Raw genomic sequence first — 23,986 nt, 5'->3', positions numbered from 1 at the left:
GAATAAATGGGTGTAGAGAGATATCAAACACAAAAGGAAACAAAAAATGTGTAAACAAGAGAAAACAAGTACCGGATGGAATAGTTTGACGCTACAGAGCCCTTGCTGACTGGTAGCCTGGTCCGTCATTCAAGAGCACAAAATGCGAATATCTTCCCTTGTACGCGCCATGCTCCAGAGAAACCAGCATGCGTCGAAGTGGCGCGCGGAAGAGAATGTTTCCTTTAGAAACAGGGTATACGTTAATCTTCAACATGAGATTAAGTGGCAGTTGTTTGTTTGCTAGGGTGCCCCTCAAAGTGACCGATCACAGAACAAAGCAAAGGGAGGCGAGCTCAGCCTTTCAGACATCTGTAGTTTGAAAGGCCGGTGCCTTCCTCGCCCGTGCAATCAATGCTTAGTCCTTTACTTTTTCCTGCTGGCGTAATTACAGTAGTGACAAGGAAGTTAGCACACCCACACTTTTGAAATAACACTTTGTCAGCGTAGATTTGAAGAAAACGACACAACAGATAACTTTTTAAACACGAAGGTGTTTTATGCCGGGGTCACCCACGGCTCCCCTGACGTATTTCCGTCAGGGGAGCCGTATTCTTGACGTATTCGTGACGTATTCCCGTCACGAATATGACGTCGTAAATAGTATTTGCAGATCCGAAAGAAATAAACTAGAAGGCGTATTTCGCAACGCGGGGCGTCCAACCAGTGACCTCGCGCTCCTCAGCGCACGACGCTAACCAACGATCCTTTTCGAACTTAATAATGGCGAGCCATTTATATACGCAATTTACCACTGGCAATCCTTTGATCTCAACGAACACAGCGCCTTTTCATTATCAGTAGCAAGATGGTACGACGGCCGTGTCTCTAAAGGTCGTCGTGCCGCGCCACCCCACGGGTCGCTATGAGCACGCGCCTCCACAAGGCATAGTCAAAGTTCGTATAGAAGTTCTCTGGCATGACGGCTCACTCCCGCGCGTGAATATCACTAGATTCGGGCACTCTATACCTTGCAAGTTTACTTCTGAATTCATAGTAGCTAAAGAGAAAAGGAACGTCACTTCGCTTGTTGGCGCGGCTGCGTTACGAAAGGAGCATGCTGCTCATAGGTGAAAAAGTATGTATTTGTACACTTCGCACTCGTCCTGTGCATACCTGTGCGCTCATTTCTTGCGTCTTCCAATTTGACCAGCGCGCGTCAAGTGTCTAGCTTTGACAGTTGTTTGTCCACGATGATCCTGTCTACGCTCATTTTGAGCGTGCTTTATGCTTGGGGTGGCCACTACAAGTTTAGTTTTTTTTGCCGTTCTTCGTGTGACATAATGCATTTCGTTCCTGTAACATACCTTCCTTCGCTCTTGGAGTAAAACAATGCAGAATGGACGCTTGAATACCACTACGAGAACACGGCTTACTTTCGCGTTGTACCAATTCCCAGAAAGACGGATTAACCACGTTTTTTTTCTCATTAATTGCAGGCCGTCGAAGACGAGACACACATCCCTGGCACCACGGCAGCACGCACCGGGGTCGACGCTGATGAGCCATTCCATGGATGCACTGTCGTCGCCACCGTTCAACACGGCCATGCAAGCGCTGCAGAAGCTGAAGCATCCGGTAAAAGGTGCTACACCGTTTAGCCAAATGGACAGCTTCAGGCCCTGTGGTCACCATGTGCGTGCCATGCTGATGGCTCTCTCAGGCATGTTGGCCGCCGGTATGGCTCTCGGCAACGCCTCGGCCGCCATGCCCTCCATCGAACGCCGCTTCTGGCGCGACGCACCGTCCGGCCCACCCGAAAATCGCTGGATCCCCGACAGCCTCTTCCTGGGTGCCACTGTTGGCGCTCTTGTCTCCGGTATGCGAGTTTCAGTTGTAGATATCATGTCTGGTATATAGGCATAGCAGTGATGCCATCGTGATAACGAATTTCCAGATAGTCGTTGCAACATATTCTCATGCTGCGCGTGATGGCAGTGCACAGCTGAAGTTTAAAGGGCCCTAATGGTTATTGTGCAGGGCTCCCCGATGAACCTTTGGGAGCCACGTATGGTGTAACTACAGGGCAAATAAATAGTATTATTTTGCTCTACTCTCTCTGTGTTCTATTCTACGCTGGGCGGTCTGTGCCTCTGAACTCATATCCGCAAGAAAGTTCGTCAGAACCCTTACTCTCCTGTAAATGCCGAGACCATGAAGACTTTCATGGTTGAAGTGTTTAGTTTAATCATTTCTGAAGATAACTTAGACCTTGCACTCTTCGGGGCAAATAGCAACACTAATGTGCAGATGTCAATTCTGAAAATACAGTTTCTTTTTCTTTCGGTTGTGTCTTAACTCATAGGAGCTACATAGGATTGTTTGTGAAAGATAATACTGATGGCTATTATATCTGTCAAGCTTACCTAGATGCTTTCTAACAAAATATTTAAAGATATATAGCACGAAGTGATGTGCAGGCCTGACTGCTGGGAGGTGTCGTGAGCCGCATGCGGCCCATGGGTCACGTGATTGAGACCCCTAATTTAGAGAATCAGTTGTTATGACGCCAGGTGTTGTGGTACAACACGCATTTTATAGCGTTCGTATGTGTGCTCTCGCAAGGCTGCATGCCTACGATGTCATGTCGAGAGTCACGTTGGGTGGTGCAGTATAGAGGTGAATTTTTTCCAACTTATAACTGTGAAACCAACATTCGTCTATAATCTCCATCACCCGAAAGCATAATGCTAAGTGTTGCTCTGCAGTATTCAACATTCTATGCTTGCTGTGATGGGTGCAACAAAGCGTTCTGCCGTGGTTGTTTACATGTCTTCAACGCATTGAATTCTACACGCATGAACATTGCCGATTACGTATATATGTTTTCTCGCTGACTTTTTTTTTCCGAGAAACGCATGAAGCCTACAAGCTATTCTCGTAAAATTCTCCCTGTTGTGTATTGCGCATCATGCATTCAGTGATTTGTGGCGGGAATATGTATTTTTCACGTTGGTTGGTTTATGCTTGTTGGCAATGAAGGAATTCTGCTGCACCTTGTGGGCCACCGATGGACCCTGCTGCTGAGTTCGGGTGGCCTAACTAGCTTCTGGGTGTCCTTGATGCTGGCGAACAGGGTCAGCATGATAGTCGTCAGCCGTGTGGCCATCGGCCTTTGCGTGGGCGTCATGACCAACTGCGTCTGCCTTTACGTCACTGACGTCGCTCCTCCAGCCAAGAGAACACTCTACGGAGGCCTCGTTGAGGTTTGTATCATACCAGCTATATGAAAAAGACACGCATAATGAGGTAACAAAAACTGCCATTAAGTTTGACCAAGTTCAGTAAATTTCGCTGGGAGGACAGTTGTGACTGCTGGGTTTATGCTCACGGAACACCGCCCACCCTGCAGATAAAAGAGCGAGGACGGGTCCACATGCAGCAGCCTGCGCAATACTTTCTAATTTACGACAGGTGGTGTATTAGGGCCGAGATAACCCCATTATGAGACAGCTGCGGGTTAAAGTACGTACCACAAATAAATTTGGCAGATCCCACGTACCTAGGAATCGGCGTTATGCGAAGCTTGCGGAGGGAAGGTGAATATGTTTAAATTTTTCTTTTTATTGAGTGACACGTCATGAAATGACGCTAAATATAAGTACAAATGTTGCACGCACAGACATGTTGAAGAGTTGCAGACGTTTATATAACCAGTTGTTTGAACTTGCGCAATGAAGTCAACTGGAACAAGCGTATTAGCAACACCAGATGCTGATATGAAGCGCTGATGCTCTTGAAGATGCTGGCCCTGGACACTGCTACATAAATCATTTTCAGTGCATGGCACCTAACTACAATTGACGTTACCCCGACGTGACGGCTGTATGAAAGGAGCACATAAAATTGGGTAGGCAGCACTGCAACCACTATTCATGTTCAGAAAAGATTAGCGTCTATTTCAAAAGTAGTTCCGAGACCTGGCGTAGCTCTACACTAGAATGCTTGACTGCCACGCAGACTGCTCGGGTTTGATTCCTGCTGGGATCCTGAAATTTATTCTTTGCGTTCGTCGGGGGGTCTACGCTGCCAATGTCAGGTTTTTCTTAACACTGACATTTATTGCATGCCTTCGTTGAATCGACGCTACCGATGTCGGGTATTACTTAATGCGCAGGCGTTGAAAGTACCCATGTGTGTTCTCATCGTTGCTGGGTAGATATTAAGTGCCAATAACCTGTGGCACGCACCCGCATAGCAGTGGCACACACCCGCCCATAGTAGGTATATGCCACTGTCTGGCGGGAAGTGTTTGACGACGTACGCGAAGGGATTGGGGAATTATACATGTCTTGACTAGCGCGTAATATTTGTCAAACCAAGTTACCCTCCCATGCTAAATTTGGTGCACGCTAACTTAAGGGGGTGACGACGAGAGCACCCGCACCTAAGCGGCTATTAAGAGATATATTCACTCAAAGTCGCCGAAGTTCGCTGATAATTGCTTTGTTTTTAAAAACAGGATGTGACAAGTACACATGTGCACTAAGGAATTCGGCGTGACACGTTCTCTTCGACTGAATGTCTAGCCACTTTAAGATAATTCTCATATGTTCTCATATTCTCAAGCAAATAATATGCGATGTCTTTCTTTTAATATTGCAGGCTCTTTAAGCATCTATCTATCTATCTATCTATGTATCTATCTATCTATCTATCTATCTATCTATCTATCTATCTATCTATCTATCTATCTATCTATCTATCTATCTATCTATCTATCTATCTATCTATCTATCTGTCTATCTATCTATCTATCTGTCTGTCTGTCTGTCTGTCTGTCTGTCTGTCTGTCTGTCTGTCTGTCTGTCTGTCTGTCTGTCTGTCTATCTATCTGTCTATCTATCTATCTATCTATCTATCTATCTGTCTATCTATCTATCTATCTATCTATCTATCTATCTATCTATCTATCTATCTATCTATCTATCTATTTATCTATCTATCTATCTATCTACCTATCTATCTATCTATCTATCTATTCGCCTACGTTTGGGGGGTAAGAAGCTACCTCACAAAGAGATCTATGTTCGTTTTAACTGAAGATGCGTCTACGAATAAGTATTTCACAAGTCGTGGGGTGCCACAAGGCGGTGTTTTGAGTACAACACTTTTCAACCTGGTTCTCGCGGGGCTCACCGTATTGCTGCCACAGACAGCTGATATATCTCTACGCTGACGATATCTGCATTTGGGTGTCCGGCGTGACACGGCCTCAAGTGCGCGCAAGAATACAGAAAGCGGCAACAATTACATCGACATACCTTCGCCAGCAAGGTTTGACTATCGCCACAGAAAAATGCGCAGCGGTGGCGTTTACACGCAAACCGATGTCTTTTTACTCATTGTGCATCGATGGCAGATCAATCCCATATAAGAGCACTCATAGATTCTTAGGCGTCATCGTAGATCGTGACCTAACCTGGAGCCCACATGTCACATACCTGAAGAAAAAGCTCATTGGCATTGAGAATGTATTCAAGTTCGTCGCCGGAAAATCATGGGGCCCATTCGTGCACTCCATGTTGCAGCTTTACACAGCCCTCTTTCTCGGAACTCTCCGGTACAGCCTTCCTGTCCTGTCCAACACGTGCAAGACTAATATCCGTGCACTGCAAAGCGTACAAGCCCAAGCACTTCGGACATGCCTTGGCCTTCCAAGATGCTCATCGACAGTGTCAATTATTGTTATTGCACAAGAACAACCGGTCACAACGCACATCATTGTCGAGACGCTGAGAGCGCACATTCGGCATTTATCACGGCTACCGTTACATCATTTAGCGTGTTTGACAGCTCGGAGGCCCCATTCCTCGTACTGCGGTATCGTGACAAAACATCAGGGCATACTACCGCCTGGCTTCAAAATTGCGATGCATCCAGCAACTGCGCCATGGAGTCTTCGTCAACCAGACGTGCGCTTATCAGTTCCTGGAATCTTTAAGAAGGCACGCATGTCAACGCTAGCCCTGAAGCATTTGACTTTGCCTCTGTTGGACGAAAGGTACTTCGACCGCATACATGTTTACACCGATGGCTCCACTAATTCCAACAGCTCCACAGGAGCAGTGGTTGTTCCATCTGAAGATGTGTTGCTTCAGTACAAGTTTTCTCACACCACGACGTTGATAGCAGCAGAGCTCGCAGCACTTCAAGGTGCAGTAAAGTACATTCTTCGCCAGCAACCTAACCAATGGGCCATCTTTTGCGACTCCAGGTCAGCCTTACAGTCACTACGGTTTGTTATGCAGCACGGGTTACATGAACAGTCCGTATATCAGATAAGGCACGACTACCACAAAGCGCTTACTGAAGGTCACGATATTGTATTTCAGTGGTTGCCGAGTCATTGCGGAATCGTCGGAAATGACCATGCGGATGAAGCTGCTCGATCGGCTCATGACCAAGACGAGCTCACGCCCATACCACTCTTGAGAACGGACGCTGCAAGGCTACTACAATCACTTGCTCGCCGTATATCTCTCCTACAATGGAATACGCAGGGTTTCTCCAACACGCACCTGTATTCGATCGACCCAAACTTGCAACTTCGTTTGCCATCCGGGCTCCCACGATGCACTGAAACTTTGCTGTGTCGCATGAGGTTGGGCGTGGCATTTACGAATTCGTACTCTCGTCTCCTTGGAATGGCGAGCACTTCGGCATGCAATATCTGCGCCTGCGAGGAAACGCTTGAGCACATTCTATGTCATTGCCCAACATACCTGACCGAACGACGTATTATGGAAGCCAAGCTCTGTCAGCTGGATTCACGGCCGCTTACAGAAGAGAAGATCCTGGGACCTTGGCAGATGGCTTCCCATACGCGCAAAGCCACGAAAGCCCTCTTGTACTTTTTAAGGACCACCAAACTTCACGACCGCTTGTGAAAGAACTGTGCGAGGCCGTGCTGTGTAGTCTAGAGCTGACTATTTATGCTTCTCTTTCTTACTCCTCTTCTTTTCTGTCTCTTTCCGTTCTATTATTCCCCTTTTGCCCCACCCCAAGTGTAGGGTAGCCAACCGAGCCATGCTTGGTTAACCTCCCTGCCTTTTCTCTCTATTGATATCTCTCTTTCTAGTATGGGATGCTGAGATGGTTTGACGAATACGACTCACTGGTCATGACATGAAAAATGGCAATCCCGTCGCGTAGGTCGTCAAACGCTTTCCTTCAGACAGTGGCACATACCCACGGGCGGGTATGTGCCACTGGTATGCAGGAACGTGCCACAGGATATTGACAGTTATATCTACCAAGGAACAGCGAGAACACACAATGGTAGTTTTAAGGCATGAGCATCAATTAAAAGCCGAGGTCCTTAGCATGGACTTTACAAATGCAAAGAATAAATGCAAGGATATCACCAAGAATTAGAGCTTACCATTCTGCGTGGCAATCAAGTATTATACCACAGAGCCAAGCGAGGTCTTAGAACTATTTTTTTAAATGTAGCGTAATGTACATGAGACGACAATTTGTTTGCAGTGCTGGCCATCTAATTTTATAATCATCATATTTATACTATTATGGCTTAACCGCCATGTCCGGTTTATGCCAATTGTAATTAGGTGCCATCTGATGATGTTGATTTATGTAGCAGTGTTCAGGGCTACTATCCTCGCGAGCACCAGCGCGAGCACCAGCGCAAGCACCAGCGCTCATATCAGCTGACCGCTTCTGGTGTTGCTAATATCCAAGTAGCTGTTGGCATCCTTGCGAAACAGTGAAGTGCTAGTATAAAGATTATGTGGCTGTCTTACGTATATCTGTGCGTACTTATATTTAACGCTATTTCGTAATGTTTTGTTGAATATAAAAATCACAACACAGTCACCTTCCATTCGCTTGCTTCGCATAGCATCAATTAGGATACGAGGGATATGCTGATCTTTTTTAAAGACGATAGTCTTTCTTGGGCAACTTCGACGGAAAAATTTTAGTCTGTCTGTCTGTCTGTCTGTCTGTCTGTCTGTCTGCATGTCTGTCTGTACATTTGTCTATTTGTCCGCCCCAACAATACCTCAAACGGCACTGAACGGTCAACCCAATCCACAGCGCCTACTAATATTGCTCAGGGTTTAGCGTTCATAGTTGTGCAATTGTCAATTAAAAATCAAATATTGCGCATATTTGAGGCACCATTACAATATGTCTATGTTTTGTATGTGTGCCTTTATACTAGAAGAGGACACACACAAAATACTCTAAGGACTGTAACGTTTCTCGAGCTGCGCTAACAGTGCAACGAGATGTTCAAGAAGGGTGTTTCCAACGCTTTGCTACGACGGCACGGTGGTGGCACCTGCCCGTCGCTTTCCATTCTACACCTTATCACCTCCATGACTGGCACGCATGTTTCTGCGCGATCACGCATGCCTTCATTTTCGAAGATAACTGCCAGATTGCGTTCGTATTTAACGTGCCTAGATGCGCTTGTTCACCTCCGTTACACGCTCGAGGAACTCTAATGCAGCGCCTTCAGAATGCCATTCACCGATTTTCTTGCGCAGAACACACACACACAAAAAACGTTTTGTTCCCTCTCTCCAGACGCAAGCGCCTGGACGACATTTACAGTGTAACGTGTAGATTCGGGCCAACTTTTTTTCGAGCTATTCTGTAGTGCTTTTTTTTATCGCAGCATCTGAATAGTATGGCGGCGCCCACAACAGGAAAGTTCTTGGTAAAGTATGGATAAATCTAGCTCTGAAAAATATGCCATGACGACTAATTTCGCTTTATGAAGTAACATATACTGCATTGACTTGCAATTTTCGCGCTAAGCTATTAATAATAATAGTATAATAACATTAATAACATTAATAATAATAATAATAATAATAATAATAATAATAATAATAATAATAATAATAATAATAATAATAATAATAATAATAATAATAATAATAATAATAATAATAATAATAATAATCATGATGATGAATGCTGCCGCCTACGATTCTCGGTCACGTCGTATTCAAGCACAGTATACTTCCAGCCCTGGCTAAATTACCTGCTGTTGCCTACTTCCCCGTACCAATGACTGTGAAGCAGCAAAGCTTCATAGTGTTATACTCCTCCTTTCGCCGGTTCGTGTGCATTTTCGCCTCTACTTAGTGCCTTCGACCCAATGTTAAACAGCGCCACCGATATTTTGTCGCTGTCTTCCGAGTTCTGTCCCGCCTTCCTTACCGTTCGTTGTGTCCTCAATGCAGCACCAATATTGCGTCACTACGATCCTATGGATGGCTACTGAGCTCCACACCATCGGTACTGTCCTCGCGCAACAAAATTCTGGATTCGGCGAGTATGTCATCGCATACGCGAGCAGAACTTTGACCAAGGCGAAGTTCAACAGTATAGTGTCACCGAGAAAGAAGGCCTGGCGATCGGTTGGGTTCTCGTCAAGTTCCGTCCTCATTTTTATGGCCGTACTTTTGATGTAGTAATGAATCACAACGCAGTATGCCGGTTGTCTTCGCTCAAGGATATATCGGGACACCTTGCCCGTTGGGCTCTTCAGCTTCAAAATTATGACATCAGCGCTATATATTGTTCCGGTCGTAAGCATACCGATGATTGTGCACTGTCGCGGTCTCCACTATCTACAGACATTGCAATAATGAGCCAGAAGACATTGCGCCAGAAATACACCCACGACGACGACCATTCTCATGCAGCAACGTTCGTTCGGGGGCACTTGTTGGCTCCACGTGCCATCCTGCACTCCTCTTTTAACGCCCAAGTTACTCTCCAATTATTATGGTACCTACCGCGTGGTTGAGTGTGCATAGCCCGTGAATTACGCCATCGTACCTCTCACGCCACCGAGCGACTATCGTCAGCGTACCATGATATCGTCCACGTAGACCACCTCAAACCGTACTTCAAGTAGGTTGTTCCCACCTGTTAGATTGCCAGAATGGGTTCATATTTTTCGATGGGGGAAATTATAATGTAAAAAGACGTTATTATGAGGGTCTAAATTATTACCGCCACAACAACAACACCAACAACAACAACAACAACAATACCAACACCAACACCACCAACACCACCACCAACAACAACAATGATAATAATAATAATAATAATAATAATAATAATAATAAATCATAATAATAATGTAAAGCTGTGAGACGATTTTCGGCACAACATTGCGTACTGTTGGTCCTTGGAAAACGGCGGGAAGTTCAGAAGAAAACATTCGCGCTGCACGCCTGGTTTTTCGGAGCGCTCTTTCGCTGTCTGCAATCAGCCAAGTGTAGCTGAATTTCTACACCACTGCGCCTCGTGTGCTAACACTGAATTGCTTGTAAGTTGTTCCTAGGAGTGAACGCTACACTCTTGCAGCGGCGTGCTCATTAGTAAGCATTCTTTTCGGATGATGAATGAATGAATCATTAGCCAGGGGTACTTATAACCAGGTCAGTCTTATTCTACTTATGGGTGGTAGTATGCGTTGGTGATCAAGCCAAAATACAAATTTTCCTTCCTGTCATCGCCATCTGCTCCTTGCGAATAGCACATTTTATGGTTTCTCCCATAGATAGCTGCTTTGTGGACAAGCCCTATAAAGCTCAGTTTTAACCAATCGCTTCCCAAAGTGAGCAACCTGTCTAAATGTTTCTATCTATTGCACTCTGTGTTATTGGTAGGGTGGCTACAATGAAATGAATCAAACAGATGATTAGCACAAAGAGAGCATGTAGAAGATTGATTGTTTTATTTAGCTTTAGTGTGACAGTGATGATGTAAATTGACAAACTACATTTCGGGTATGTGGTATCTATACCCACAACCTTCAAATTACGAGTCTGAGGCTCTACCGTGTGAGTGGATGTAGTATAAACTATCCATATTCAAACAAAATATTCAATGTGGAAGTTGAATGAGTCGCAGGGAAACCACATTTTAGGGACTTTTTCGAAGCTTTATAGAACCAAGATATTCTAGTGCTATAATGAGTAGTATGTGCAGCCGTTAGAACAGATTCGGAGCCAATTATGTATAATAACACTCGGCTATTTGCAACATAAATGAAATCAGCTCATGCGTGGATCGCATACAAAATTAGAAAACAACCTGTAAACAATTGAAGTCAATTTGTCCCTACAGCGCTTGCAATGTTTGTGGCATGTAGGTGTCGACAAGTGTGGGCATGCTGTGTGCGTACGCCATGGCTGGCTTCGCATGGCAGCAACAGGCGGTCGGCTGCGCGATGGCCTCGGTTCCCATGATGGCTTTGCAGCGCTATGTGATCGAGAATCCGCGGTGGCTGATGTCCAAGCACCTTTCACTGGACGCCGACACATCCGTGATGCGCCTGTACGGTCTCGATCCTCCACCCGACTTCCGCGAAAGGAACAAAAAAGGAGCCGAGGAGCATAAGCCAGCCTCCACTTCCAGCCGCCTGTGGCCCAGTGACGTAAGGTAGGAAAGTTGTGCCGTGGACATCGGACTGGTCAAAATCGAATTCTGTGAACACACTAACATGTGTTTTTTGACTACTCATTGTTTTATACCATAACGTAGGATGTGTGAGCGTTTTCAGGCTCTTCCGCATGGCCCATGACGGTGATTTTGGCATAATACTGGTCACGTCGCTCCAACCGCTTCTTTACTGCAGGGGTCTCACTCCAACTCAGCTCCGCTAGCAAGACGTAGTCGCAATTTAGTCTCACAAGCCCCGGGACATTGAAGAGGCCAAAGAGGGCGGGAGGAGGGAGGTCAAAGTTTGCAAAAAAAGTATACTGATTATCACGTCACTCCAGGGGCCCAGAGAAGATTTATTGAGGTCTGAGCAAGAGGGCGCTTACCAAGCGCGTCGGTTGGGCTTGATGATGATGATGATGAACCTTTAGCTTTGTTGGCACTCGCCCACAAAGGGGGATCGGCCAAGAACTGGGCGGCAGGATCATCAAGTGTGCTAAGTCAGGCATTCAGGTAGTCTCGTAGCCATGAATAACAATAGACTTGCTCGCCAGAGCAGGGGCACGCAGGCACTTCTTTCTTTAGTGGTGTGAGTCTTCGCCTTGGCATAGGACCCACTACTAAAAGTAGGTGCAGTATTCCTCTTTCACAAACAAAAACAGATCATCGTTCCAATATAGTAAAGTTATTGCAAAACAAACAAACAAAGGAGGCTGATCTATAGAAAAGTACACTAATAGTCAAATGTTACACGTGAACAGTTCACCAATAATGAAGCAATGGCCGTTGCACGAATAAAAAAACGCAAGAAAAGTGTTCCTTTATGAACGCGCAAAATAAAGTTTCATGCGCACCACGTGAACTATGTTAGTGCTCGGTTGTCTTCGTTGGGCCCATTTTGTCCACGCAGTGTCCGTAACAAATTCGTAGTTTGCATCACTCACGCGGCGCAATAGCGAGTCAGATAATCAGTTGCAACAATGACCCATTTGTTGCCGTCGGCCGATAAAGGAAATAGGCCTAGAATGTCCATGCCGATTTGATCGAATGGCTTGTGGGATGGACCAATTGGCTGAAGTAATCCCGCCTGCTTGCTTGGTGGCGACTTTCCACGCTGGCATTCATGACAGCTGTTAACCTACTGCTTCACGCTTGCCGAAAGTCCGGGCCAGTAGTACGTCTCATTTACTCTGGCGAGCGTTCGCGAGTAACCTAGATGACCATATGTGTGCTCCTCATGACACGCGTAGACGACTTCGTCCCGCATGTCCTTCGGAACGACGAGGAGGTTGGCGTGGCTCGTAGAATGGGCGTTTTATTGCGATAGCAATTATAGGGACACTCCATAGAATAAAGAACCAATTTAGAGGAGGGAAACTGTAGCCTTGACAGAAGTACGCAAAATAAGCATCGGTGGGGCTTGGAACTGCCGAGTGCAACCAAGAGATGATGATGATAATGATGATGATGATGATGATCATCATCATCGACCTGTCTACATTCACTGCAGCACAAAGACCTCTTCAATGTTCCGTCTGTTAACTCTGTCCTGTGCTTGCTGCTGCCAATTTACACCCACAAACTTCTTAATCTCATCTGCCCACCTAATCTTCTGTCCTCCTTAACCCACTTGCCTTCTCTGGGAATCCAGATTGTTACCCTTAATGACCAGTGGTTATCCTGTCCGCGCGCTACATGCCCGGCCCATGTCCATTTCCACTTCTTGATTTCAACTATGACATTCTTAATCCCGGTTTGTTCCGCTAATCCACTCTGCTCTTTTTTTGACCCTTAAGGTTACACCTACCATTTTTCTTTCCATTGCTAACTGCGTCGTCTTCAATTTAAGCTGATCCTTCTTTTGTAAGTCTCCAGGTTTCTGTTCCGTAGCTATGTACCGGCAAGATACAGCTGTTATATACCTTCCTCTTGAGGGATAGTGGCAATCTACCTGTCATAATTTGAAAGTGCTTGCCAAATGTTCTCCACCCCATTCGTATTCTTCTAGCTACTTGACTCTCGTGGTTCGGCTCCGCGGTTATTACCTGCCCTAAGTAGACATAGTCTTTTACAACTTGAAGTGCACTATTACTTATCTCGAAGCGCTGGTCTCTTCCGACTTTGTTGTACATTACTTTCATTTTTTGCAGAATAATTAGAAGTCCCATCTTTCTGCTCTCCTTGTCTAACCTCGTAATCATCAGTTGCGATTCATACTCTGAGTTACTCAACAATGCAATGTAATCGGCAAAACGCAGGTTACTAAGGTACTCTCCATTAAGTCTTATCTCTAACTCTTCCCATTCTAGGTCTCTGAAAACCTCTCGTATGTACACGGTAAATAGCATTGGTGAGATATATACTTCTGCCTTATACACTTGTTGATTGGTATTTTGTTGCTTTCTTTATGAAGCACTATATTTGCAGTTGATCGCATGTAGATTTATTCCAGGATGTTTATATATGCTTCATCGATGCACTGATTCCACAGCGTCTGAATGACTGCTGATATTTCTACTGAATCAAACGCCTTCTCGTAATCAATGAAGGCTCCTTATAGTTGTTCAATCAATGAAGGCGTAATCAATGAAGGCTCCTTATAGTTGTTATAGTTATAGTTAATTGTATAGGCTCCTTATAGTTATAGTTGTTGGCTGTATTCTGAGTATTCCTGTACTACCTGATTGTTATTATGAATGTAGTCGGTTGTTGAGTAGCCTGTTCGAAATGCGGCTTGTTCGTTTTGGTTATTAAATTCTAATGTTTTCTTAACTGAGTTCACAATTACCTTTGTATATAGCTTGTATACTACTGAGAGCAAGCTAATCAGCCTGTAATTCTTCAAGCCCTTGTCATCTCCTATCTCATGCATTAAGATGATGTTAGCATTCTTCCAAGACTCTGGTACTCTTGCTATCGGGAGACACCTCGTAAAAAGGGTGGCTAGTTTTTCTAACACAATCTGTCTTCCATCTTTCAGCAGATCTGATGTTACCTGATCTTCACCAGCAGCTTTGCCTCTTTGCATGGTCAGGCATTTCTGACTTCTTCTATCATTACTGGTGGGGTGTCATCTGGATAACGGCTAGTTCTTAAGGTATTAAGGTCCTGGTTGTACCGGCTACTGTACAGATTTCTGTAAAAATTCTCCGCTATTTCAACTATCCTATCTATACTGGAAGTCACTTTGCCTTATTTGTCAATTAGTGCATACATCCGATTTTGCCTATCTCAAGTTTCCTCTTCACTGCTTTGATGCTTCCTCCGTTTTTCAGAGCATGTTCCATTCCCTCTATGTTATACCTTTTTACATCAGATACCTTACGCTTAATAATCAACTTCGAAAGCTCTGCCAGTTCTTATTTGTCTCTTGTAATTGAGACTTTTATGCTTTGACGCTTTCTAATGAGATTCTTTGTTTCCTTGGAAAGATTGCCAGTGTCCTGTCTAACTACCGAGCCTCCAACTTTCACTGCACACTCCGTAATGATACTCGTCACATTGTCATTCATTGTATCTACGCTAAGGTTGGTTTCCTCAATAAGAGCCGAGAACTTGTTCTGAAGCGAAACTCTGAATTCCTGTACTTCCCCTCTCAGTGCTAGCTCAATGATTGGCTTCTTGCGTATCAATTTCTGTCGTTCCTTCTTCAAGTCTAGGTGAATTCGAGACCGTACCATTCTATGGCCACTGCATCGTACCTTGCCATCCCCTACCACATCCTGCACGATGCCTGGGTTTGCACTCATTATAAAGTCTATTTCATTCTTATTTTCACCAATAGGGCTCCTTCATGTCGACTTAGGGTTTCCTCGTTTTCGGTAGAAAGTATTCAAACTTCGTAAATTATTGCGTTCTGCGAATTCCACTTGTAGCTCTGCGAGAGATGGCGCTGATTAAGCAGAAAGCGGAAAATATTTTTTTTGTTTTATAGGTAGCACAAAAAATTATCGCTTTTTTTATTGCGTACCGGGTACGTATTCTGAATTTCGGTTGCCTCGGCTGATTCTTTATTTAATAGATATCCCTTTTTTAAACAGAAGTGGACGAAAGACACCGGGACTTGTGCAAGGCTACGGGTGTCTCGTTATCTTTCGCCCGGTTGTTTTAAGCGCATCGATACGCCAAGCAGCACACCAAAGTATCCTTTGGAACACCGTACCTCTGCGTACAACGGTTACATGGAACCGAAAGGCATTCATTGGCAGTTGGCACCAGTACAAACAATGCACAACTCGGTACGGGAAACAACATTGACAACGAACCAGCAATCACATTTCAATGCAAAAAAATCTATTGTGTTAGAAGCATTATCACCAGTGTGCAAACGGCACGCCTTCGTTTTCAGAAGCAAAACGAACAGAACAGCCTGTCTCGTTAGTAGTAACTATCATTGCAAAACAGTCATAAGGATCAGCCTGAGTTGCATCAGTAACAGCTTTGAATTACAGCTCCTGCTTTCGCCGAGCATGGCTTCAACACCCACTTTTTTGCATTACAACGTAGAGCAGTCAAGCTGAGGACCCAAGGAGGTTTTTTTTTTTTTGCAAGTAAATTACGGTGGAGCGAATGTCGAGAGAAGCGCAAGCATTTTATCATCTGCAGGATCCGTGCAAATGAACGTAGTGCACTATTACACGACACTAGCAGCAATAACAACGTCTGAGAGTGAAACTAACGATAAAAAAGCAAAAACAAATATGTGGGCATTCGCAAAAATAAGCAACCTGTCATCGCCACAAAACTTGCAGAAATAGATGCCTTCGCCGATATTACAGTTGCTGCGGACAGCAACTGCAGTGACTTACCGAAGCGAATAAACACGTGCTAGAAATGAAATGGAACGCCGAGCACCACGCCAGCCATCGCGTGAAAACTTACTGCGCATATGCACGTCGGCTGCACTCGTCGAACAGCGGCAGCGCATGTTTCCCCTCCGTCACCATCACAGATAAGAGAATCCGTAGTAGAACTCGCATGGCACCGCGATCGCTGAACAAATTTAGTGCTCAGAAGAACGCACAACGCGGAATTCGGATGTTACACTTCGATTATATAGGAAACAATAATTTTTGCAAAAATGGTGGCTCTCTTTGCTTTAAATTTTGAGCTTACTATGGTGCCCCTAGCAAATTTTGTGGCGTCCCTGAGGGCAGATATGAACGGAGCCACTATGTTACATCATTAGCTGTTGATTTTTTCCCCGCCCACCTCCCCCCCCCCCCCACCTCCCCCCCCCCCGTCGGCGATGGACAGAATTTGAGACTTTCCGAGGCCCGGACACTCTCGGCTGAATTTCGCCGCCAGCGTCGGCGTCATGAACCATATATTTGTACGTGTCTGTATACATATGAAAACGCAAGAACGAAAAATTCAGAAAAAAGACTCCGGCGGGCGGAAACGAACGTGGGACCTCTGCGTCGTGAATGCGAGACGTTAACCACTGAGCCACCGAAAGGTACCTCCTTCGACGTCCAAACGGCAAGCTATTTATATCTACCACTTAGGGCTGTTGGTGGGCATTTCAGGGGAAGGGGGGCTATCGTGTTTTGAGCATTATCAGCAAGATGGCTCCTCCACTTGGGATGCGCGCATTGAGGCATCCTAGAGGCGGGTCTAATCTCCCACCCGTAGCTTGGCCCGCGTTGAAAATAAGAAGGGTGTACCTCGATCACGCGCCCTTATCTTGCAGTGGGGAGGTCATGCGTCTTGGATAGCCTTTGCGTTTTACCGGGACAATTATGTTGTAGTTACCGGGCGCACAAAGGTCACTGCAACCACCTCCATTCGCGGAAAGGGTGCGCTTTTCAGGTACAGCGAAGTAGCAACTGAGACGCTTATTCGCGTTCATCTGTACCTGTGAGCACGTTTCGTGCATTATGTGTGCGTGAGAAACGCGGGGCGCGTTTCTATCTGCTTGCCATTCTGCTCGTGACTTTCCAATTTGTTGCTTTCGTGTTCATTTTTTCACCTTTTTGGCGCAAAGCTGTGACTTTTTCTCTTATACAGGGCATTATCTCGGAGGCAGAAAGACATAACGACGTGAGATAGATCTTAATCTGTTCATTCCCTCGCTTTGCTGCCGTCTGCTCAAGTTAGATGAACTAAAGGCGCCCAGGAAACCATCATCGTTCTCTTCTTCCTGACTGACAATGTATGGGCACACGCGACAGTGTATCAGTGACTTCGTGCTTCCGTCCACACTTATAGACGATGGTCGCATCAAATTCCTGTAGACGAAAGCTCCACTGGGTCCAGTCGTCCTGAGGGATAACGTGTGTTCACAAACCAGCAGAGGGCATGGTGGTCCGTCACCACTTTGAACGGATGACCATAGAGGTACGGGTGAAGCATGGTGATCGCCCATACTACTGCGAGACACTCTTTCTCTGTGGTCATATAATTTACCTCGGTACGGGACAGTGAGCGGCTGGCATAGGCTATGAATCGTTCTTGGTTGTGTTGATGCTGGACGAGCACTGCACCGACGCCGATGTTACTGGCGTCAGTGTGCACCTCTGTGTCAGCATCACCGTCGAAATGCGCAAGAACGGGGGGCTGACTGCATCCACTGTCGTAGTTTGGCAAAAGCAGCATGTTGCTCGGTAGCCCATTCGAACGGTGTGTCGTCTCGTGTAAAGCGGGTCAAGGGTTTCACTACCTTTGGAATCCCTCTGATAAATCATCGATAGTAGACGCACTAGCGCAGAAAGCGCCAAGCAGCCTGTTTGTCTTAAGAAGACGGAAATGCGGCTACAGCGGCAAGCTTGTCGGGATCGGGTTGAACTCCTTTCACGTTCACTACATGGCCAATAAACTTGAGCTTTTCATAACCAAAATGACACTTCTCCGGTTTGAATGTAAGATCTACTGATCAAATAGCCTCTGGCACACTACTGAGGCGGTGAAGATGTTGCTGCAATGTTTCAGAAAAACGACTACATCATCAAGGTATACAAGACAAGTCTTTTACAGTGTAGATCATTCACTGGAAAGTTGCGGGCGCTGAACACAAGCCAAAAAAAAGAACTCGAACCTTATACATGCCATTGGTGGTCACAAAGGCCGTTTTCACATGGTCTCGCTCGTCAGCCTCAATCTGCTAGTGCCCACTTTTTAAATCCAAGGAAGAAAAATAGTGAGCGCTGCGTAATCTGTATAATGAGTCGTCGATGCGTGGCAGCAGGTAAACGTCCTTTTTAGTCACGCTGTTCAGCTTTCGGTAATCGACGCAAAAGCGTAACGTTCCGTCTTTCTTAATGACTAGGACGACCGGAGAGGACCTCGCACTGTGGGAAGGCTCGACGATGCCGTTGTCAAGCATTTCTCAAACTTGCGTACGAATCGCTTCACGTCCCTTTGTTGACACGCCGTAAGGCTGCTGGTGTACTGGGTGGGCGTTATCGTAAGTGACGATTTTGTGCCTAGTGATCGAAGTCTGGCGCACATTAGAGGAAGTAGTGAAGCATGACTTGAATTCAAGCAAGAGTTTTCGCAATGCTGTTTGGTTTTCTCGTAAGAGGTCAAAAATAATGTCGATATTGTTTAGAGACGTATGGGCGGCTTCTGCTGCGTCCGACGTGAAGCAGGTGGGAACGGTTTCTAATTCATCTGCAAACGCTAACGAAGTGCCACAATAAAGGTGTTGGTATTTACTAAAATTTGTAACCGGCAGTTGAGATCGGCCAGCACGGAGCTGTATGATACTTCCAGCCACACAAACACCTTTAGTCAGCAGGTCTTAAAAATCGCTTTCCACAATCGCTGCGCCATTTCACAATACACTACATGTGACATCAACAACAACACTGGCTCTTGAAAGGAGCGTTACACTTTCAGCAAAAAACACGAATAATGTCAGCAGTTGGCACGCTGTTGGTCGTCATGCTTATCTCTTGCTCGGTCGGCTGAGAAGGTGATGCGATTTTCTTGAAGATCGATGACAGGTCCATACTCCTGTAAGCAGTCAACACCAAGAATGGCGTCGTGTGAACATTCACGGAGCACAAGAAAACTTGCTACGAAAGTAAAACCGCAGACCCGTACTCGTGCAAGTTGCAAGCGGAGAGACGGTGTGACCACCAGCCGTTCGAATCACGGAGCCATGCCAGGGCGTGATTGCCTTCTTTAGTAGTGTGGTTATTTACCCGCTTAGTATCGAATAGTCAGCCCCAGTATCCACTAAAGCACCAGCTGCATAGCCGTCGATTAGCACCGGTGTATCCAGAGAAAGCTGCACATACCGTTCAGTCAAATCCACACCCTTGCCTGCTAGCGTGAATCGGAGGTCTTCAGCACGTTGACTGCCAGCGACCTCGCCTCCATAGGTCACTTTCCTTAGTTTTCTCGGTGGGGACATGGGGACCACGCGCAGGCATGTCACTGGGACGGAGATGAAAAGCACTCCTGAGACAGTGAGCGTGACTGCCATCCAGATGGCGGTGGCATGCGCTGCTGAGCCAGGCAGTCCGCAATGTCCCGGGGTCACTGGCCATACCAAAGAGGCGCTGAATATACTGAAATGTCCCGCAGCTCGAGGCGCCGGTATGGTCACTGGTGGTACAAATGGTACGCGTCACCGCAGCGGAAGCACAGAGGTCGACGATCAGGAGTGCGCCAAACGTTAGATTTACGAGCCAAAGCACGTCTATCGTCAAGGTGATGCGAACGCTATTTACCAAAGTCGCGTAACTTTATTCAATGTGAAGCAGCAAGCTGCAAGCAAAAGGCCAGTGGGCTGCGTGTTTGAGACCCATGCTTGATCGTGACGGGAGTTGCTGTGTTCCCCGTGGCGTTTCTTCACTGCCTGCGCACTTTGTTTGCCGTAGTATATGCGTTGGCGTAATCCCTCTTCATTTCACCGATTGCTCGGGCTATCGATAATACGTTAAACTCGGACACGCATCCTGAGGCTGAGGTCAATAGCAGGCTCCACATTGTTGCAGTTTAAATAGAGACTATGCATCTACTAGCCGAATGTTCTGTTCAGATCAGTTTATTACTATTCATCCAAAGAGAAATGTTGATGATTGTTAGTATGCCATAGTGTCATACTATATTCCAGTCTTTTCACACGCTATGACAAACATAAACAACGTTTGCTTGCTTAGCCCATCATGAAGTTTCTTATTTTTTTCGCTTTTATTACGAGCTTTTTGTGGGTTCAACTAATACCAGGTGTATAACGAGTTCACCGAAGAATTGCATTAATACGACATTGGACATCTTTCCATGATGGTACATTACTTTTTTCTATTGTTATTCCATTCTCGCTATGCTTCTGAGTGATAAATACCTTAGAACAATGTACGTGTGTGTTACTCTTCTGACATTATACATATTACTTAAAGTGGTTTGAGAAGTTGTCCTTTCGATACCACTTAATGAACTGCTTATTCGTACATGTTACTTATGATCAATGTGAAGACATCAAAATTGTCACAGCTCTAAAAGTGTCATATTCTTGCTGGAGCCCTTTACCCAATGTACAAATACGGCAGTGTTATACTCAGTGGGAAGTCACACTTAGCCAGCCATTTTTCATTCATTTTGTATCTTCCATTTCTATAATTTTTCCACATTGACAGGGTGGTGTCGACATGCCTCCTGCTGTACCTCCTTCAGAACATCTCAGGCGCCCAAATGTGTCTGCTGCGTGCTGTTCAAGTGATGAGCAACGTGGTGGTAGAAGTGCCACCACAGTTCCTGGCCGTAGTGCTGGTTTTCTCGCACCTCGCATGCACCACCCTGGCCACAGCCTTAACGCCCCTCACAAATCGTCGCACGCAGCTCGGAATCTCAGCCTTCCTGGTTGCAGTCACCCTCTTCATTTTTAGGCCGCTGGACCACCTAACATTCACGTGAGTCTCACTCTCTCAATGTACAAGAGCTTACCGAGAGCATTGCAGCAATGCTGTCTTAACATTCTGTAGCACGGAGTTCGTGTAAAAAGGGAAACAGAAATGCAACAGCGCATAAATGATTTTTCGTCTACTTTTTCAAGTTTGCTTTTTTTACCGAAATTCGCACTACCATAATATGTCTAGTAAACACGTCCAAGAAGAAGTTACCCTGTGGCTGTCTTAGTCTACTTCGTTCCATTGTTCCCGTAGTCGTAGTCACAGTAGTAATAGTGGTAGTAGTAGTAGTAGATGTCACGCAGAGTGCGTGACCAGTACTCAAGTTAAATGAAGAAATAAAATATATAACAAGTAAATCACTTTTTACTGAGAGGCAAGGTTTGAACCCGAGCCCTCATGGTCTGAAAGCAACTATCATTACCATTGGCACACTCACCCACACTTACCGATTCATGTGTAAGAGGATACATTTCAAATTTTGCGTAGAATTTCCGAAACCACATGATCTCGCCAGCCTAATACACACACTTCCCAGGCTGTCCGACTATATGCACAAAAGAATATCTGTGCTGATCCATGGAATTAACAACAACAAGTTTAATTTTGATGCAGTCAAAAGAAAGCATGATCGACTCTTACGAGGAATGTTTCGTCGTAGAAATTGGTGGCCAAAATAGGAGAACATGTTTGCACGTCTGACGTATTTTGCAAAAACAACGGAAACAAAACAAAACAAAATCAGTCACACAGGCATCAGTCAAGGAAGGTGGTACATTCACCACCGTGCCAACAACAGAAGCTGCGCAAGCCACTTGGCTAAATTGCGGTGCCAGATCTGCTAGATACTGGTGGCGCTCTGCTCCGCTAGATACCGAAGGTAGAACTCTGCTAGATCCCGGTATTGCTCCGAACACAATAGTAGAGCGCGGTGTCCTGGAAGAAACCCATGGTGCTCACATTGCCACAATGCTCTGTCGTGTTCTCAAGGAGCTAATGTTATGTACAATGAAATATAACCGATAATGGGGTTTTCTGAGCATGTGACGGAGTGCTGGAGCTTTCCGGAGTTTCATTTTTAGTAGTTATACCACATGTGAATTTGTAATGCAGTCATCTACAAACGTTTATGAACGATGCTATTACTTTCGTGTTTGCGAATTCTATTAACGCGACAAAAGCCTTCTAAATTTCTGATAATAAACATAAGTTGGTTTATTTATTTGCACTTCGCGCGCCAGCACCCTACAACAGGAAATCAAGAGTACTTGTTTCCATAAAAATTAGTACACAGTATACAGACGTCTCTGTCATATGCGAGCACACGTTCAAACATAAAACGCAAACGTACCAATGTACAATAGGCATACATTTAAGTCTTGTAAAAAAGACAGGTATGGGCACATGTTCCCTAATTTTCAACGCAGTTTAATATAACAAAGGATATTCTCGGATATCTGCAGACTAACAAAAGTAGCTAAATATCCATCGTAGCATGCCACTGTATAGTATCATTTTGTGAAAGTTCGTACGTGGCATGTGGGTTGGTGGTTTCGCTATTCATGAAGGCTGACAGAAACTGTGCCCACATCTTAACTCGCCCAGCCACTGGTCTGTGACTGAACAGTCAGGCAAGACAAGCTGGGGGGCCGCGATCTCCATCGGAATGCTCGTCGTGGCCTACTCGGTGGGCGTGTGCCACCTGCCGACGCTGCTGACCGGTGAGCTCATGCCTTCGAGGATACGTTTTCTGGGCTCGTCCATCGTGTGGTCGTCACGCTGGCTCTTGGCCTTCCTGGTGCTGTACTTCGACGTCGACGTGCTCACCGCATTCCAGCAGAAGGGACCGCTTTTGGCGCTAAGCCTTACAGTGGCAGTTGTCGCCGCGACAGCCATATACCTGATCCCCGAAACTGAAGGCCGTTCGCTGGGCCAGATTGAACACGACTAACCAGCGAGCCCCGTATACCTGCTCTGCTAGCTAAACAACTGCAGTCATAGCGAATTGTATTTACATAAAAATAGCTACTACACGCTTATTAGCGCTAAATGATAAAAAATATATTGCATTAACTTAAATCCGAATAGTGGCTTATCGAAGCATAAACATTGATAATATAATTTGTTATTTGATATCACAGCTCGCATTCGCGTTGTGTGCGATGGCGATCGACATATATGGCGTTCTCTTTAGACAGACCTATAGTTTGCTTATTTTATAAAATCTGTGCTGATCCTATAAACTTTGGCGTGGCGTAATTTGTTCCTCATTTTCATTGACCATTTTTAGGGATAATAAAGCATTGCAATGAATCAACGCCACTGCAGTGTTTGAACTTTTGATTTCCGCAGTTCTCCTCGGTAGAACAGGAACAGTGGCTACGGCTGCTGACCCTAAGGTCACGGATGTGAGCCAGGCTGCTGTGGTCAGATTTTGATTAAGGTGAACTGGTAGAGGCCCGGTACTGTTGGATGCCAGTGCACGTTAACGGGGCACTCAAGTCATAATAATTAACGTCAGAGTGAAAGCTCAATGTATTACAAAATTCAAAACAATTTTATCAACAACAGTACCTTACTTACAGAGAAATTAAGGTAAATGCACAAGAACACAAGCGCCGCAGTAGGACATTCTCAAAATGATCCCGAAGACA

At 45.5% G+C, this 23,986-nt stretch overlaps 2 protein-coding genes across 2 annotated transcripts in view; one reads left to right on the top strand and one right to left on the bottom strand.

Annotated features, from left to right (window-relative positions):
• Positions 1 to 23,986, bottom strand: part of LOC142785144 (gamma-secretase subunit Aph-1-like) — a 181,707-nt gene that overhangs the window by 129,033 nt on the left and 28,688 nt on the right. The window lies entirely within an intron of this gene.
• On the top strand, positions 1,552 to 23,283 carry LOC119182238 (facilitated trehalose transporter Tret1-like). Its single transcript, XM_075883643.1, has 5 exons — positions 1,552 to 1,858; positions 3,022 to 3,245; positions 11,186 to 11,475; positions 21,063 to 21,335; positions 22,938 to 23,283. Exons 1-5 carry the CDS (start codon positions 1,552 to 1,554, stop codon positions 23,281 to 23,283), a joined length of 1,440 nt encoding a protein of 479 aa, XP_075739758.1.

The sequence above is a fragment of the Rhipicephalus microplus genome, unplaced genomic scaffold, assembly GCF_043290135.1.
Source record: "Rhipicephalus microplus isolate Deutch F79 unplaced genomic scaffold, USDA_Rmic scaffold_18, whole genome shotgun sequence".
NCBI lineage: Eukaryota > Metazoa > Arthropoda > Arachnida > Ixodida > Ixodidae > Rhipicephalus > Rhipicephalus microplus.
The sequence above is the reverse complement of the archived record's forward strand: the minus strand, read 5'-3'. Positions and strand labels throughout refer to the sequence as shown.

Bases quoted from the DNA above. Each gene is read 5' to 3' on its own strand.
- LOC119182238 (XM_075883643.1), top strand. From the start codon at position 1,552: ATGGATGCACTGTCGTCGCCACCGTTCAACACGGCCATGCAAGCGCTG. The intron at 1,859-3,021 runs GTATGCGAGTTT...TTGGCAATGAAG, and splicing joins TGTTGGCGCTCTTGTCTCCG to GAATTCTGCTGCACCTTGTG. The intron at 3,246-11,185 runs GTTTGTATCATA...TGTGGCATGTAG, and splicing joins TCTACGGAGGCCTCGTTGAG to GTGTCGACAAGTGTGGGCAT.